The sequence below is a fragment of the Electrophorus electricus genome, chromosome 6 (assembly GCF_041902795.1).
Source record: "Electrophorus electricus isolate QZ-2024a chromosome 6, ASM4190279v1, whole genome shotgun sequence".
NCBI lineage: Eukaryota > Metazoa > Chordata > Actinopteri > Gymnotiformes > Gymnotidae > Electrophorus > Electrophorus electricus.
In genome coordinates this window covers 32,546,383-32,562,133 of record NC_137502.1, presented here as the reverse complement: position 1 = coordinate 32,562,133, position 15,751 = coordinate 32,546,383, and the positions used below count along the sequence as shown (strand labels likewise).

Below are 15,751 nucleotides of genomic sequence, written 5' to 3'. Positions count from 1 at the left end.
CTTTCTGTCTTTCATGTTCTCTCTCTCTCTTCCCCCAGGAATCATGTGGAATAACTCGGTAAGCAGCAGCAGCAGTGGCTCTCAGGAGAGAGCATCTAAAGGCGTGACTTTTGCTTCTGACTACGCTAGAGTGGTGAGCGCCCCCTGGCGACTCCCCTCCACCACACGCCTAAACCCGATTCACTGTCACGCCACACACCTCTTACGCTCAGCGGCCAATAACGTTATTACATAATGTCCCCAGCTCTTACATGGGTAATTCAAACATTAGACTCTTTCACACAAACTTAGTTTTGTAAGTCATGATATGACTTTGGAATTTTAATTGGCATGTTGCAAGTTCTGGGCTATGGGCCTACATTCACAAAAGCAAAAGGTTTAGTCTGAGATGAGCTCCAGGGGTTTAGTCTGAGATGAGCTCCTGGGGTTTAGTCTGAGATGAGCTCCTGGGGTTTAGTCTGAGATGAGCTCCTGGGGTTTAGTCTGAGATGACCAGTGCTCAGAGACTAATCCTCCTTCTCTCTCTCTTTCAGTGACATTGTCTCCTGCTCAGAGGACAGCGTGACCTTCTGACAGCGTGACCTCCTGACAGCGTGACCTTCTCCTGAGTCATAAGGGCGTCTCAGTATGTAGTTGCTGGCACTTGTTAGCGGTGGAGTGGTCATCGTTAAGCACCTTGCTTTTCCTTGATCCTAACATTAACCATGTTGATGGGAAGTCATTGTTTTGTGTGTTTCGTTTATGTAGCAAAATCGCCCCCTGCTGATGTGGTGTCTGAGCTACAGCTCAGTATCTGCATGAATAACAATTGATTGACTTTTTTGAATTTACCAATAAACTTTTCATTTTTAAGGAAATTATTATTCATATTATCTTTGCAAAGAACAAGTTGGCAAATGTGCTAAGTTTAGATATTTGATAACAGATAAAACTTTGAATTTAATTTAAATCAAATATTTCAAACTATTTTTAACATTTAATAGGTAATAGAACAAATGCATATTTAATTTCAAACTTTTGCACAGATCAGTTCTGTAATGCTGTTTCATATAACTCCAAGTTCAGATTTTCTTTGGGTTCAAATCACTTTCAAATCAGTATTGCTTTCATTTCTGGACAGCTGATGCTTCAGACAACCTCTCAGATACGTCTACGTGCTACATAAAGAAAACATGGTCAAGCCACAAGTCTCTTTGCTTATACAGAACAAAAACTTGTAAAAGAATTTAAGAAAGAGTCCAAATGTGTCTTAGATGTAATGAGATGTGTTTTTGGTCATCTTTCCCTAGCCAGATCTAGTCAGGGAGTGCCAGCCTGACAGCGGAGATTTGTTTTACACGCCTCATTTTTGCTGACATCCAGTTGACTGCAGCAACATAACATCATATCATAACATACTCACCCTCTGCCTATTACACAACCGTCTAGACACTCTGCTGTGATTTTAGGTCAAAAACTACACCTTTATTAAAAAAAGGCCTCCAATCTTATGATATCTGACAGTGACACCACCCTTTGTTAACCCTTCGCTTGTTCTCCTCACCGTTCCTTGGTTGGTTGTGTTCCTGTAGAATATGACAAGTCATTTTTCTTCATCGCGCTCTCAGTAGAGGTTTCCTGTGTCTTTACCCAGATGAACTGAAATGCACTTTCAACACGGCACTTGCCCACACATGCCACACGCGGTGTGTAAATATGAGCGGCTTTTATGTATGATGCGATTAACCACGTGGCCCAAGGCCTTCATCTGTGCAGCACAGCCGTGCAAACCAACGTGATCCAGTCAAATAATACATGACAGTATGATGAAACTGAAACTGTGAAATATAAACATGAAATGCCTTAAACTGTCCCTGGTTGGAGAGACTCCTGAAAATATAACAGATTGTATTCTTCTAGGAACCTGAGAGATGTTATATATATATATATATATATATATATATATAGTGTATTATATTGTGTTAAGAAATATTGTTGTACCGCCATGAAGACTCCTATTATTTTTTACCCTTATATTTTCACTCTTGTTTTCAAAACAATGATTGTAAGTATTCATAATAAAAACTTGAATAAAACCGGTTACTACGGGCCTCTGCGTTTGAGTGTGTGTTCCTGACTGAATTTAAAAACCAATCCAAAACCAAAGCTAATTCAGTCCCCAAACATGACTAAATGTCTGAAATGCATTCATGCTCTACAACAGCATGCTATAACAGTGAATGTGACTGTGAATGGTATGAATAGTATATGTACGTACACTTCACATTATTTACACACACACACACACACATACATACACACACACACGTACACATACACACACACACATACATACACACACAAATATACACACACACACAACGGATTCTGAAACCTTGGTGTACACTGTATATTGTGTTGTGGATTTCATTGAAAATGCATATAACCGCCATTTTTAGCCTTCAGTCTATACTTAATCATAACAATGAAGTGAAACCTGTTTTTCATGAGTTTGAAAAATCTAAATGAAAAACTGAAATCTCTTATTTAGCGAAGTGTTCAGATCCTTAGCAGTGGCACTCCGGAGTGTGCCGAGGGCCATTCCGACGGGGTTGTTTTGTGCGGACAGCTCATCACTGTTGTGCAGAAATCTCTCACTGAGGCACGTTGCGTTTTTTAGCTGGGTTGGAAATTTGAGTATCAAGAATAATCTCCGCATCGAGGTTAAAGCTGGCAAATCAAATCACAGGACGCCGGCAACTGTCATAACTTTTTCAGAAGTGCACCTTAAACAAGGCGAATGATTGTATCAGCCCACCCTCTGAGTGAAAGGTATGCTCTCCTCTCATAAGATTCTCTCTCTTACCACACTTATAAACTCTTTTATGCCCAGAGTAATTGTGCTGCTGAACTACAGGGACAAGTGAGTGAATGTGTTGTTATTTCCAACAAATGAATGTCTTTGTGTTTAATGGATTTTTGTTGTGGCACATTGTGGATGTAATAATAACTACTGTAAATCAATTTTCTCCTTCACAGATAAGAATAAAGACAACTGAACTAGAGCTCAGTCAGAGTCCACCTGTGGCTATCTGAATTGACTGGACAGTGTAGCAAGGCACACACTTATATAAGGGCCCACAATTTACACTGCAGTGTCAGGACAAGAACCAAGCCATGAAGTCCAAGGATCGGTCTGTGGATCTTGGCAATCAAACTGTCACAATGCAGAGATCAGGGCAAGGTTATAAAACAATAGCTAAGACTCTTGAGTGTCCCAGGACCACAGAGGCCTGGAACAAGCTCGACACAACCATGAACCTTCCTAGAGTCGCTGTCTGGATAAATTGTGCATCCTGGCAATAAGGGCTTTGGTCAGGGGATAAAAGACTATCCAACAGTCTTGCTAAAAGAACTCCAAAAACCCAACAGCAATTATTATGTCTGGTGAAAACCACACACTGCACATCACCTGGCTAATACCACCCCTAAGCTATTAGCCCCCTATGCTAATACCACCCCTAAGCTATTACCCCCCTACGCTAATACCACCTCTAAGATATTACCCCCCTACGCTAATACCATCCCTAAGATATTACCTCCCTATGCTAATACCACCCCTAAGATATTACCCCCCTATGCTAATACCACCCCTAAGATATTACCCCCCTACGCTAATGCTACTCCTAAGCTATTACCCCCTACGCTAATACCACTCCTAAGATATTACCCCTCTACGCTAATGCTACCCCTAAGATATTACCCCCCTATGTTAATACCACCCCTAAGCTATAACCCCCCCATGCTAATGCTACCCCTAAGATATTACCCCCCTACGCTAATACCACCCCTAAGCTATTACCCCCCATGCTAATGCTACCCCTAAGCTATTACCCCCCTATGCTAATACCACCCCTAAACTATTACCCCCCTACGCTAATACCATCCCTAAGATATTACCTCCCTACACTAATACCACCCCTAAGATATTACCCCCCTATGGTAATACCACCCCTAAGCTATAACCCCCCCCCCCCCCCCCCATGCTAATGCTACCCCTAAACTATTACCCCCCTACGCTAATGCTACTCCTATGGTGGAACACGGAGCTGGCAGCTTCATGCTATGAATGTGCTTCCTTGACGATCCTTGAAGAAAGCGTCCCACAGAACGCACACAAACTCAGACCCAGAGCATGCTGGAGTGACCAGAGGGCAGGACTCTGAATGTCCTTGTCAAACATCTGTGGAGAGAAATGAACACAGCAGTTCACAGACGCCTCACCATCCAGCCTGGTGGAGCTTGAGAGGACCATGGGAATGGGAGACACCATCCACATCCAGGTGGGCAAAGCCTGGAGAGACGCACCCAAGGAGATGCACAGCTGGAATTGCTGCCAGAGGAGCTTCTACAAAGTTCTGAGTGGATATAAATAGTTCCACGCAATGATCTCTACATCTCTTACCTCACTAAGAGAGAAAAGGCTACAGCTGAGGTAGCACAGATGGGAATAACCCATGTTTCTGCCAAACAAGATTAATGTGTTCAGGGCTTTTCCATTTATAACTACATCTCCACACTACACTTTGATTGTCAGATTTCACGGACTGGAACCTGGTGTGATCTGGACCTCATCTGTCACCTCTTTCCCAGGCATGCGGGAGGTTTTACGGTGGGGGGGTGGTCTCCAGCCCACCCCCTTCCTGCATTAATGCTCCTTCTTCGCTCTCTCTTATTTTATGAGGCAGGAATGTCCTGCATCACAGTGCACATACATGATGTGTGCGAACCCCAGACAGTCCCCAGGACCCGGGCCTTGGAATCCTGTTGGACCATCACACCGTCTCCGCTCCTCTGATGGCATATAAACAGTAAAAACGCATAAACCCGGGCAGTTGCATATTTAGAATCAGCTGAGGGCGTATCAGTTCATTCTTTTGCGACCCGAGTCCTTTTTCATTTGTGCACAATCCGCCTGGGGTCATATGAGCTCACACCAAGCCAAAGTGGACTGAGGCGCTCCTCACCCCCCTGGGCAGGTATGAGATGGGGATGGTGAAGTGATGTTAGGTTTTAGACATGTCCATGTATGGTAATGCTGCCTCGTGACTCTCACTCACTCATTTTCACTGTTTTCTTGTGGGTTCATTCCTCAATGTGTGATGTCATGGTCAATGCAGTTTGGACTGAAACAGTCTGAAATGAAGACAAGTGTCTGCTATTTATAGATATTACTAGTAGTTATGGTAGGATCATTGTACTGGGTAGTGTAAAGCCTTGGTGATACATTGTAAAACGTCCTGACTGGTCATTAAGATTACCCAGGACCGGGAGTGATGGAAACCCCCTCAGCGGCCGTCGACGTTTAACTGATATTCGATTCGTGGCCAGCAGAGGGCAGTGAAGACTTTCGATTTCAGCCACAGTCACTCTGGCGACAAATCCAATCTTGCCTTGTGGCGGTTTAGAACGTCCCCAGTAGATCCAGTTTCGCAAAGTACATTCTTTAGCCAGTTTTGATTTCTCTTTCTTTCTGCCTTATACAGAGCATTATTATTTTTCCAACCGAAAAAGAAATCATATTGCAAAAAAAAAAAAAAAAAAAAAAAAAAGCAAAACACATTGATACAGTCACCACAGGAGTTAGTGTGGAAATCTGTGGTTTGTTTCCAGTTTTGAAAAAAACACTCCTACACCCCCATAAAAGACACACTCACGCATCCCAATCCTCTGTTCCGTCGCCTCCAAAGGGTCACCATGGCAACCCCATAGCCGTATGCCAGGAGGGAATTCCTTTGGTTGGCACGGAAGCTCGACGGGGGTCTCGCCTCCACTTTGGTCCTTAGCAACCAGTTGCAAAGCCTTCTTTTCCTGTTGCTATGTGAGGAAGACTATGTGGAGGAACCATCCATAATCATACCGTCCTCCTCCCCCTCCCACACCCACACACACACACACACACACACACACACACACACACACCCACACACACACACACACACACACACACTCACACACACACACACTCACACACACACACACACACACACACACACACACACACACACACACACACACCCACACCCACACACACACACACACACACTCACACACACACACACTCACACACACACACACACACACACACACACACACACACACTCACACACACACACACACACACACACACACCCACACACACACACTCACACACACACACACTCACACACACACACACACACACACACACACACACTCACACACACACACACACACTCACACACACACACACACACACACACACACACACACACTCACACACACACACACACACACACACTCACACACTTGGGTCATTTAGAGGAAATATTGGGTCAAAGGCACCTTGGTGATTACAGATTTGTTTGCCCTTCACGGCCGGGCAGATGCAGCAGGTCTCTGGGACACTCACTTCTCTTCTTGCAGTAAATACGCAGACATCTCTGGAAAGCCTTGTGCCTCTCCATAGCACCTCTGCTACCCTCAGAGAAGTATGAGTGATATTGGTTCAGTGATCAGGGCACAAACATAGTCATTCAATAATCATTTACATAATTGATCCACTTATTGATGTGTTTTCATTGCCCAGGGAAGACATTTTACTTTGGTAACTGAAATTACAACTACGCCGCATGCATAGTTCCCATACAGGCTCTTGACGCAATATTTGTCATTTGTCTGACATGTATTGATCAAATTCCCCTCACCTATCCCTACACACACACACACACACACACACAAACACAGTGTAAGAGGTGTATCTCACACACACACACACACAGTAGGTGTAAGAAGATCAGGCAGACAAGGCAGTGTAATTCAATCGGAGGCTGCTGGTGGTGGTGGTGGTGGTGTTGACGGTGTTGATGGTGGTGCTGGTGACGTTGCTATGGGCAGAAAACAAAACTGATCGTGGATCAGCCGTTCCACCCTCTTTCACTCACTGTTCACAATCTTAACATAATTAAATGACTGCTGATAAGGTGTTTGGGGACTGTGGCTGATGGAACCCAGCACTTCTTACCCACGGAAAGCCTCGGCTCTGGGAGTTGTTCTTTTTTGGTGAGGGCACGTCCCACAAACTAAGGCATGGTACTGGTTGCCTGGTCTGGTGTTTTTGAGTGGGCAGTGCTCATCAGCTAAAAGGCCACTGTGTGATAAACTGGCCACCCACCGGGTAGCTGAACTCACATTTCACGCTGAACTACCTCATTTCTCAGCATGAAGCTGCTGCAAGCCATCATTAACGACACCCCGGAAAGGAGCTGATTAGAGTCATCACCCTTACACCACATACCAGCCACCATCGTGGGACTTCTGAGACTCACGAGGAAGAAAAAAATTTTTTTTTGCTTTCCCAGTGGCAGGCCGGAAGGTAGGTCACTCCATGGCTTCTGCCCCTCGCAGCCAGATGACCGGGGTCTGATGGATAGATAGGCGGCCCCCGTAGATCCTCAGCAGGGGTGGAGCAGGCACCAGGCGGTGGGGCATGAAGGAAATCCAATTTAGAACATTGCACCGCCAGCATCCTGAGGGACCCGACTCAGCCGAGAACCTGGATCGCTCCAGCTTCCTGGACCCCGGGAGGTTAATAACATGGGCGTCAGGGCCCCCATGCTCCACTGCAACCTAAAACTGTTCCCGCGATCAGAGGAGCAAGCAACCAGCCCACCGCACCTGCGTTTGTGCGCCCGCTCACGGTGTGTCGGATGTGCCACACTGCGTGCGCTATTTCTGTGTATGGCAAGAAAGACACCCGGTGGGAGACACGCACAACTGGTGATTCCCTTAAGAAAGAACCAGCCACAGACGGCGTTACAGGGTTGCTAGGTAGCATGGCAGCAGGTCCCCAAAGCCTGAGATGTGTTACAGACAGCGACGGTGATGGAACGCCTGCCTGTGGGACCTCTGGCAGGTAGCCTTTACACTGGACGTGAGATCCCCGGGAGTTTCCACCCATAGTCTCCACCTTAGCCACAGTCTACCCAAGACACACACAGAGCACGAAAAGAACAAAACACAGATCAATGAAAGAAAAAGCCACTCTCGTGAAACATCATCATCGCACTTCTATATTATGTGTTTGTGTTTACAATAACTGTGGATGTCTACTTGTTTATCAAACATGGCGATGTCGTGCCGGGTGACACACACAGCATTAGCAGTTTTGTTTAACACCTTCCTTTGTTCTTCTTTTCTGCAACGCTTGGCTGGTCTGTATTTATGGCCCACCAGGTGCTGGGTACCATAAATCAACCTCCCACAATAAGCCACCGAGCACAAGGTTGCACAAAGAAAGGAAAATGGAGTAGACCGTACCCGTTCGCACTGAATTATTCATCAAAACGAATTCTTATTTGTGCCACATACTTCACACGGTACCATCTGCAGTATGAATGGGCCAGTGAATAATCTAGAAAACATCGCCACGCAGACAAGGACTCCGGAGACACTGGTGAGAGGCGAGCATGCTGGGTAATTGGTCAGTGGTGGTGAGCGGACGGTCCACACGCAGTAAGACGAGAGGCAGAAGAGCTCAGTGGCTCGGTGGGCTCGCAGAGATGTCACGGGGCTACTCATAATCTGAGATGTTTGGCGGGAAATCGACGGTTGTCGATCCGGACACCCTGAGACAGCACATTCGATGGCGCAGCAGCAGCTGGGGCGGGGTGGGGTTGAGTGAGTCACAGATGGCACGGCTCCTGGACGTGACTGGCCTGTTGAAAACCGACTGCCGGATATCTCGGCACCAGCAAGCGTGTCAGGGGCCACTCTGTGTGTTCACTTGGCAGGCTTGTGTCACAGAACACCTAATTATGCACATCCCATCTTCACGGTGGCATACGGGAAAACAGCTCCACACTGGGAGAGCTTTGATCTGCTCCGATGCAGGATATTTGATAGGAAATGGGTTTGTATGGGACTTCGTACGCTCATTCGTTTCGCTGGCCGCTCCGCTATGAGTGACGTCCCAACGCTTCCGCGAGCAAACCTATCCAGATGATATATCAATCAACGCTGTTAGACTCCCAGTCAATTAAATGTTGGCACTTAACCACAGGAGATCGAATCTTTTCATGATTGGCTGTTTTTTCCCCCTTTCTGTTAATGCTTCGTCTGATGCGTCAGACATGCCAGGAGCTCTTGCTGCCAGGAGGCACCATCTGGGCAGGATGTATTTCGGAGCAGGCTACGACTCCATACACAGATAACCCCATTCACTTACTCTCATGCAAGCTCCATATCTACACAGCCTCTGTTAAACGTTTGACAGCGACGACCACTGTTGGACGCACCCACGTCCATCTTTGTGTTGTGCCGTTCGCGAGTATGAAGGTTGGCCTGCGAGAATGGAACCATTGTTTTTGTGCGCAACTGGTCATTTTGCGCTTGTACTAAAGATGGCCAGATGTGCTCTAGGGCTGCTCTCCTCAGACATTGTTTAGCAAAAGCAGACAAAACGTCAGTGGTGAGCCGGAGACCGCTGGGCAGTGTTCAGGATTCTGCATCCTGAAAACAATTCCTATTTTTGGAATTCTTCAACAACATCTCTGCCCAGAGAGATGCCATGTGCATCAGATGTAGATCTCCGGCGTGGTGCATGGAGAGCCTTCCTCAGGAGGATCGGATCCAGGTGAAAGCAGACGACAACAGATGGATGGTGTCTAGTCTTTAGTTCTGTCTGATCCATGTCAGATGGAGGTGATGAGGAATACTCTGATAGGGCCTCGTACGTTTCCTTTGTGAGATCTGATGTCTTGAGTTGATCTGATCCTCTTGCCCTTCGTGAATATGGATTTGGCAGTGAAAAATGATTCTTCTTCTCTCCGTTCACTGGCTGCTCACTAAAAACAAAACACTCCATTGAAACAATTTGTTTTAAAAATCATAATAATAATAATAATCCACCACTATAAAAGTCCACCAGTGTATGATTTCAAATCAATTTTACATCAGCACTGTGGTGTACATATAATATCTCTACACTCTTATTATTGTAGGAGGGGAAAGCAGAAGGGTTTTATTATATAGGAAAATATGAGCCGTCTCTAAACTAGACGTCTTGGCACGGAGGACTCGCGGAATTCCCGGAGACGTGTGACAACAGGAACAGGAGAGATAATGAGTTTAGTAGATACCTTGTGCAGACGTCACAAAAACGCACTCAAACCCAACATCCGAAATGAGCCGGCTAATGTTTACACGTGATTTATTAGGCGCTAACGACAGTCTGTAAAGTAGGAGTGTTCAGACTCATTCCAATGAACTGTATCAAACATATCTTACATCACCTGCCGGGTCTCGGCTTTAGGGCAACCGCAAGCAGACCCGCCCATCATGAATAATCCCGTGTTAACCCCGCCCATCATGAATAATCCAGTGTAATTCCCGCCCATCATGAATAATCCAGTGTAATCCCCGCCCACCGAGCGCTGTTGGCGAGCCGTCGACGTCCACTGCCTTCACACGGGTCCCGACCGACGCGAGGTGGTCGACGCGTGCCTTGCCAGCCCCCCTCTCCTCTAGCGCGCAGATCCGGCGGGTCCGCGTTATTAAACGTCTCCACACATCGCGTCCCAAACCTTCGGCTCCTCCACGTCTCAGGAATTACGTCTCGCGCTCGAGCAAGAGGGAGGAGGAGGAGCAGCAGAGCGAGCCGAGCGCTCGGCCGGGACGCCTCGCGCTTCCCAGCTGTTCCGGGAGTCTTGGACTCAGTGTAGCGCCGCGAGGGCGGTCCGTTCCCGACCGTGGGTCCGAACTCGTGGATAGGGCGCGCGAAGGTAGGTCTGTCCCGTCTTCTGGGCGGGGGACGTGTGGGATGCGCGCTGTTTTGAAGATATAAACATTGCAACAACGTTGTAAACAAACGGCGGCGGCGTCGCGCGTCCGATCTCGTTCTCCAGGTGCACGGAGTGCCGCTGCTCCATTGCATCGTTGGATGCAACGTACTGTTGCTTAATTTTGATGAAGAAACCATACCGCTGCCACACAGGCGTGTATCTCGTTTTATTTTTGCTGTTTCGCTCAAGAGTAAAACGACTCCGTTTGTTGGCACGGCAGGCTCTCACTAGCGTCAACTGTACCTGCACCTTGTACGCAAATCCTGATCGCAAGCTATTGTTATTAACACAGATATGCACGTTTTAACGTGCACCATTTTACTTGCTCACAGATGAACTGTCTATTGATACGATACGAAACATCCTCAAGATATGCTTGGAAACGTGAACAGACAGACGAGTTCTTGTGCTCCGAGTCTTATACGTTGTCGAATGACCTAGTTGACGTTAGGTTTACCGGACTGGACTGGCACGTTAATGCGACTGGTTACTGGTTAAGACGTGCAGGCGTCTCGCCGCTGTTGTGCAGCGCCTTTGATTTAAGCCTTTGCAGTTTCCATTGAAGTGCTGCACCGCGTCGTGGCGTGTCCTGCTCGCGACCTCAATGATCACCGCATAGTTTAACGGAACTACTACGGAACCGAAAACATCGCGCTCGGAAGTGTTACGAATGACTAATGATCTATTAGATAATTAGATTGGTTCCACACAGAGATCTGGGTTCTAGTTTTCCGATGTAGCTCAAAGCCCCGGCTTGGCCTTCAGCCCCTCAGAATAGTGCCTTAAGACCCCCAGAATAACCTTAACGCTTTTTGGGTCTCCATCAGTAAAGCGATACTCGAGCTTTCGTTTCAAGGTTGCACGTGTGAGTCTAATGTTGTTGTTTACGTGCTATACTCTTTCACAGCCCTTCTTTGTCTATCTAAAGCAGCAGTGTTTTGGGAAGGTTTAGTAGTTTTCATATATTTATCTATTTACAGCGAAACGTGCGCTTATGTCGGAGAGGCTGCCGGTACAGTGAATGAAGTCTTGCCCTAATCATGAGCACGTTTCATTCTTCTGCAGCGGCTCAGGCTCCGTAAGTGTCGTAACCGTGTCCGCAGTGGGTCTAGTCCCGGCTCGGCTCAGATGCGGACTAACCCCAGACTAAATATCAGCTGGTTCTCACTTAAGAACAGTGAGGTAGAGCAGGGTCCTCTTAACTGCTGTAATAAATACAGCGCAGACTGCCATGGAGGTGACGAGGGGGACCAGACATGGGGCTGGGGAGGCTTGATTGCAGCACTTGAGAGAAAATCGCTTCAGCTGTGTGTGTGTGCGTGTGAGAGAGAGAGAGACAGAGAGAGAGAGAGACACACACACACACACACACACACACACAGACAGACACATCAACATGAGTGATTTGTTCTTGTGTGGGGGTGTCGGCTGAGGAAATTACCTAATCATAATTTAGCACATTAAATTGACTCAGTGCCTCTGTTAGATGGTGTGTGTTTGTGCGGGGGTGGGGTTGGGGCTGGATGGGGTGGGGTGGGGTGGCAGCTATCCTCTTAGGATGAATAGCCCTGAGGGTGTTTAGCTAAACACCAGTAAAACAGGAGGACATCTGCTCATAGAGTGGAGAACAGGACATGTTTTCAACAGGCATGTTTACTTCAGCAGGGCATTTAAAACCCTGAGGTGAGTGAAGTTTAACTTGAGAAGAAGGTCAGCGTGAGGTCTGAGGAGCTTCTGACATGGTTGACGTGACTTGAATATATCTTCGCGGAACGTTTGCGTTCAGGCTTGAACCTGGAGCCGGTGTGTGCACGGAAAACCAAAGCGGCACGTTCATGTGTGTCTCGAATCCTCCCGTCTTAATCTCCCCCGAGTCCAGGGACAGGTGTGCGGGGTGTCACGTGACTCCTTTCTGAGATGTAACAATGGCAGCTTTTTCACTCCTAACAAAAGGTGTCGATTACGCTTGGGGTCATGCTGAAGGCTGGCGCACGCGGCACGTGGCTGGCAGCCGTTGAGCGCCGAGGCAAAGCGTTGGAGATTCTGCGTGAACGTACAGGGCCTGTGCGCTCATGCGGCTTTCCCCACTGCTGTTCTCCAGACGGCGCGTGTTACGTCAGAACCGACACAAGCCGGGTCTGTTCCGTGGTCGCCTTCGTCCGTTTCTTCGTCGTATTGTTACTGTCTCCAGAAAAAATAGTTTTTGCCGTATTATCCGTAAGCAGCAGCAAACCCTACACGTTCGCGTCCTGTCTGATGTTTCATATGCTACAAAGAATTAAGCAATGTTATGACATCACACATGTAAAAGTAACACCTCTGGTTACTGTAGCTAGCCACCCAATGGCAGGGGTCACTAGTGATGAAACAAGTAGAATCAAGGAGAATATTGTAATATTAATGATCCAGAAATTCCCAGAGTTGCATGAGCTCAAGCTCAAGAGACCCATGACAGTACTCTGCGGTACTGATCGCGGATAGCTTCCCAGCGACCTTTGCTGAAGCCCACTTCCGCACCCTCTCCAGGAGACGCTGCTCCCTGCGCCCTCGCAGCCTGTGAGGATTCCCGCGCCCGCGCCACGGACGATTTCTAGCGTTACGTCAGGGGCTGCCAGGCTCCGTGTGAAACCTAAGACCGTTGGTTTTGATAATCTGACTCTTTCTGTTGTTCTAAAGGATCCAGCGTGTAGCACCTTTATCCAGCAGTTATTGGTGTCAGGGACCGTGGGGAGGGATGCGGGGGTGTTGCCAGGGGAACGAGCCACCACCTAAGCAAGCATGCCAGGTGTTGATCTTTAGCGCGAGTGGTTCTATGAAGCAGCTTTTGCTCCCCGTGGGGGCGAGCCACCTCGCTCTCTCCTCGCTTTTACTGTTTGCCTGCATTCTCTAAGCGTACAGCGGCTGTCCGCCACAGCCCTGGCGAGCCGCTGTTGCGGGTCAGAAGCCCCCGAGCTTGGCTACAACAGAGTATGTACCCGACAAGGCATGTGTGTATGGCCCGGCCGAGCTGGGTTTATGCCTCCCGGTTACGGACTGCGGCAGCTCTGCTTTGTTCAGATTAGGCCTTCGCGGTATATTGTTTGTTAATCATTGTAGCAATATCGGCTTTTGCAATATTGATATGGCCGAGGGGTGCAATATTAGCCCCCTTACAAATCACCAACTTTTTTATTGTGTGCTGTGAGCAGCCTGGCCTCTCAGATAAGCTTTCCGTGGGTGTGTCGCCCAGCCATGGCATTCACGTGATCCAAGATTTATCTTACGTGCAATATATTTTGTCTGCATTTTGCAGCCATGGGGCTTCATCGGTTAAATCAGGTAGAGTGTTACAGCCGTCCTCCCTGCTGGGGAGGAAAAATCATTTGAGCAGTGATGGTTGAATACTTTTCGCTGTCATGTATTCAGAAGTTGAGACCGTATTGCTAGATTTCTGTCACAAAACTCGCTTGTGGAGTTTTGTGCCAGGTGTGCATGTGTAGTAATCTGAAACTGGAGGAAACAGGTCTTCGTGTGTGTGTGTGTGTGTGTGTGTGTGTGTGTGTGCGCGCGCGAGGTTTTTATGGCTATTGTTAGCTAACGCTAGCCCCTGGAGGCGATGGGGCTAGAGGGCATTTGAGCTGATAATGACACGCCACATACAGTGTGTCCAAGAGCTTCAGGTCGGGGGTTAGCTACACACATGCTCGCCAGACCCTGGTGACTTTAACCCTTTGAGAAACAAGGCTTTTTTTAGAATAGTCTAGAATAGCATCATGAATTCTAGAATAGTCCTCGAGCTCTTGATATGGTTCTAGAATTGGGCAGAGCATCTTGGCCTGAGCACACTGGTGTGTTGGTGCACCTCAGCAGTTTCTGAATTTACTGACAGTGATGGTTGGAAGAAAGCATCATTCTGCTTGCCCTTTTCCTGCACAATGTTTCTATTTGTTCAGTTGCTTCACATGGATATCTTTACTTACAATTACCGAAACATCACTGGGCAGCCTTTGTTACCACACTTTAAGCCCCTGAAAGTAGTGAGTGAAAGGGAGAAGTGGATGTATTCCATCGGACGGCTCGTCTGTGGCGATCCAGCTGAGGGGTTTCGTTATCAAGCAGTGTTACTCATCAAGGCCGTTGTGTGATTGGCAAGAGCTTTGTCTCAGGGTGGCAGGTCGTCACGCAGCCTCGCAAATCCCACGCGGGTCTGACGAGTGAGCCGATTACCGTCGGATGTGCCGATCACTTTTAATCGGCTAAGACTCCCCCCCACCCCCACCCCGCCCCGATGAAAATGAAGGAAAACATCGTAAAGGGAGGCCGGCCCCAGGTGCGTGTCGTCTTTCAGGGGTCCTAGTGGCTGCAGTGTCTCGTGCTGAGGCGTTATTTTGGGGGGTTATTTGTGGCGTTTTTTGCCCCGCCGATGCTGCTGGCACAGATGGCTCATCTAGGGTCAGGCTCCCTGCAGTTGTTCCGGAAAGCTCCGGATAGGAGAACATGATCCCTGGACCCGCACATACCTGAGAGCACAGGTGGGCCCCAGCTAAAGCCAGACCTTATCCTCCCATCGCTGGGGGAATGCGCGGGTCAACCCCCTCTCTACATACACACACCCCTATTTCACAGGCCTACCAGTGTCTGCATGGCATGGAAGAGACCAAAGTGTGTGTGTGGGGGGGGGGGGGATGATGAGAGGGGCTTTTGTTTTTCTCTTTTTCCCCTTTTTTCTGGTACATTCCTGTGGGCCATATTTAATTACTTGACAGTGGCACGCAGCCCTGCCTAATAACAGTCTGTAATGACAGGGCTGATAACTGGCGTCTGTGTGACCAGTGGCTGGACTAAGAGGCAAAAAGCTGATCTCAGATCAGTGTTTGCCCTGTCAGCTCAATGGGACCTTAAATGTGGAGGGA

At 47.9% G+C, this 15,751-nt stretch overlaps 2 protein-coding genes across 4 annotated transcripts in view; both read left to right on the top strand.

Annotated features, from left to right (window-relative positions):
• The window catches only part of wnk4b (WNK lysine deficient protein kinase 4b), a 47,054-nt gene extending 44,971 nt beyond the window's left edge, over positions 1-2,083 (top strand). Inside the window, exons 20-21 of the mRNA XM_035525720.2 lie at positions 39-133; positions 534-2,083. Of these exons, the coding sequence (XP_035381613.1) occupies positions 39-133; positions 534-536 (98 nt within the window). The 3' untranslated portion in view covers positions 537-2,083. The remainder of the gene's footprint in view (positions 1-38; positions 134-533) is intronic.
• An 8,105-nt stretch (positions 2,084-10,188) lies between these two features.
• The window catches only part of tanc2a (tetratricopeptide repeat, ankyrin repeat and coiled-coil containing 2a), a 101,136-nt gene continuing 95,573 nt past the window's right edge, over positions 10,189-15,751 (top strand). For all 3 annotated transcript variants that reach the window (XM_081716545.1, XM_081716549.1, XM_081716543.1), the window contains exon 1: positions 10,189-10,799. The gene's annotated coding sequence lies outside the window, so the exon portion shown is untranslated. The remainder of the gene's footprint in view (positions 10,800-15,751) is intronic.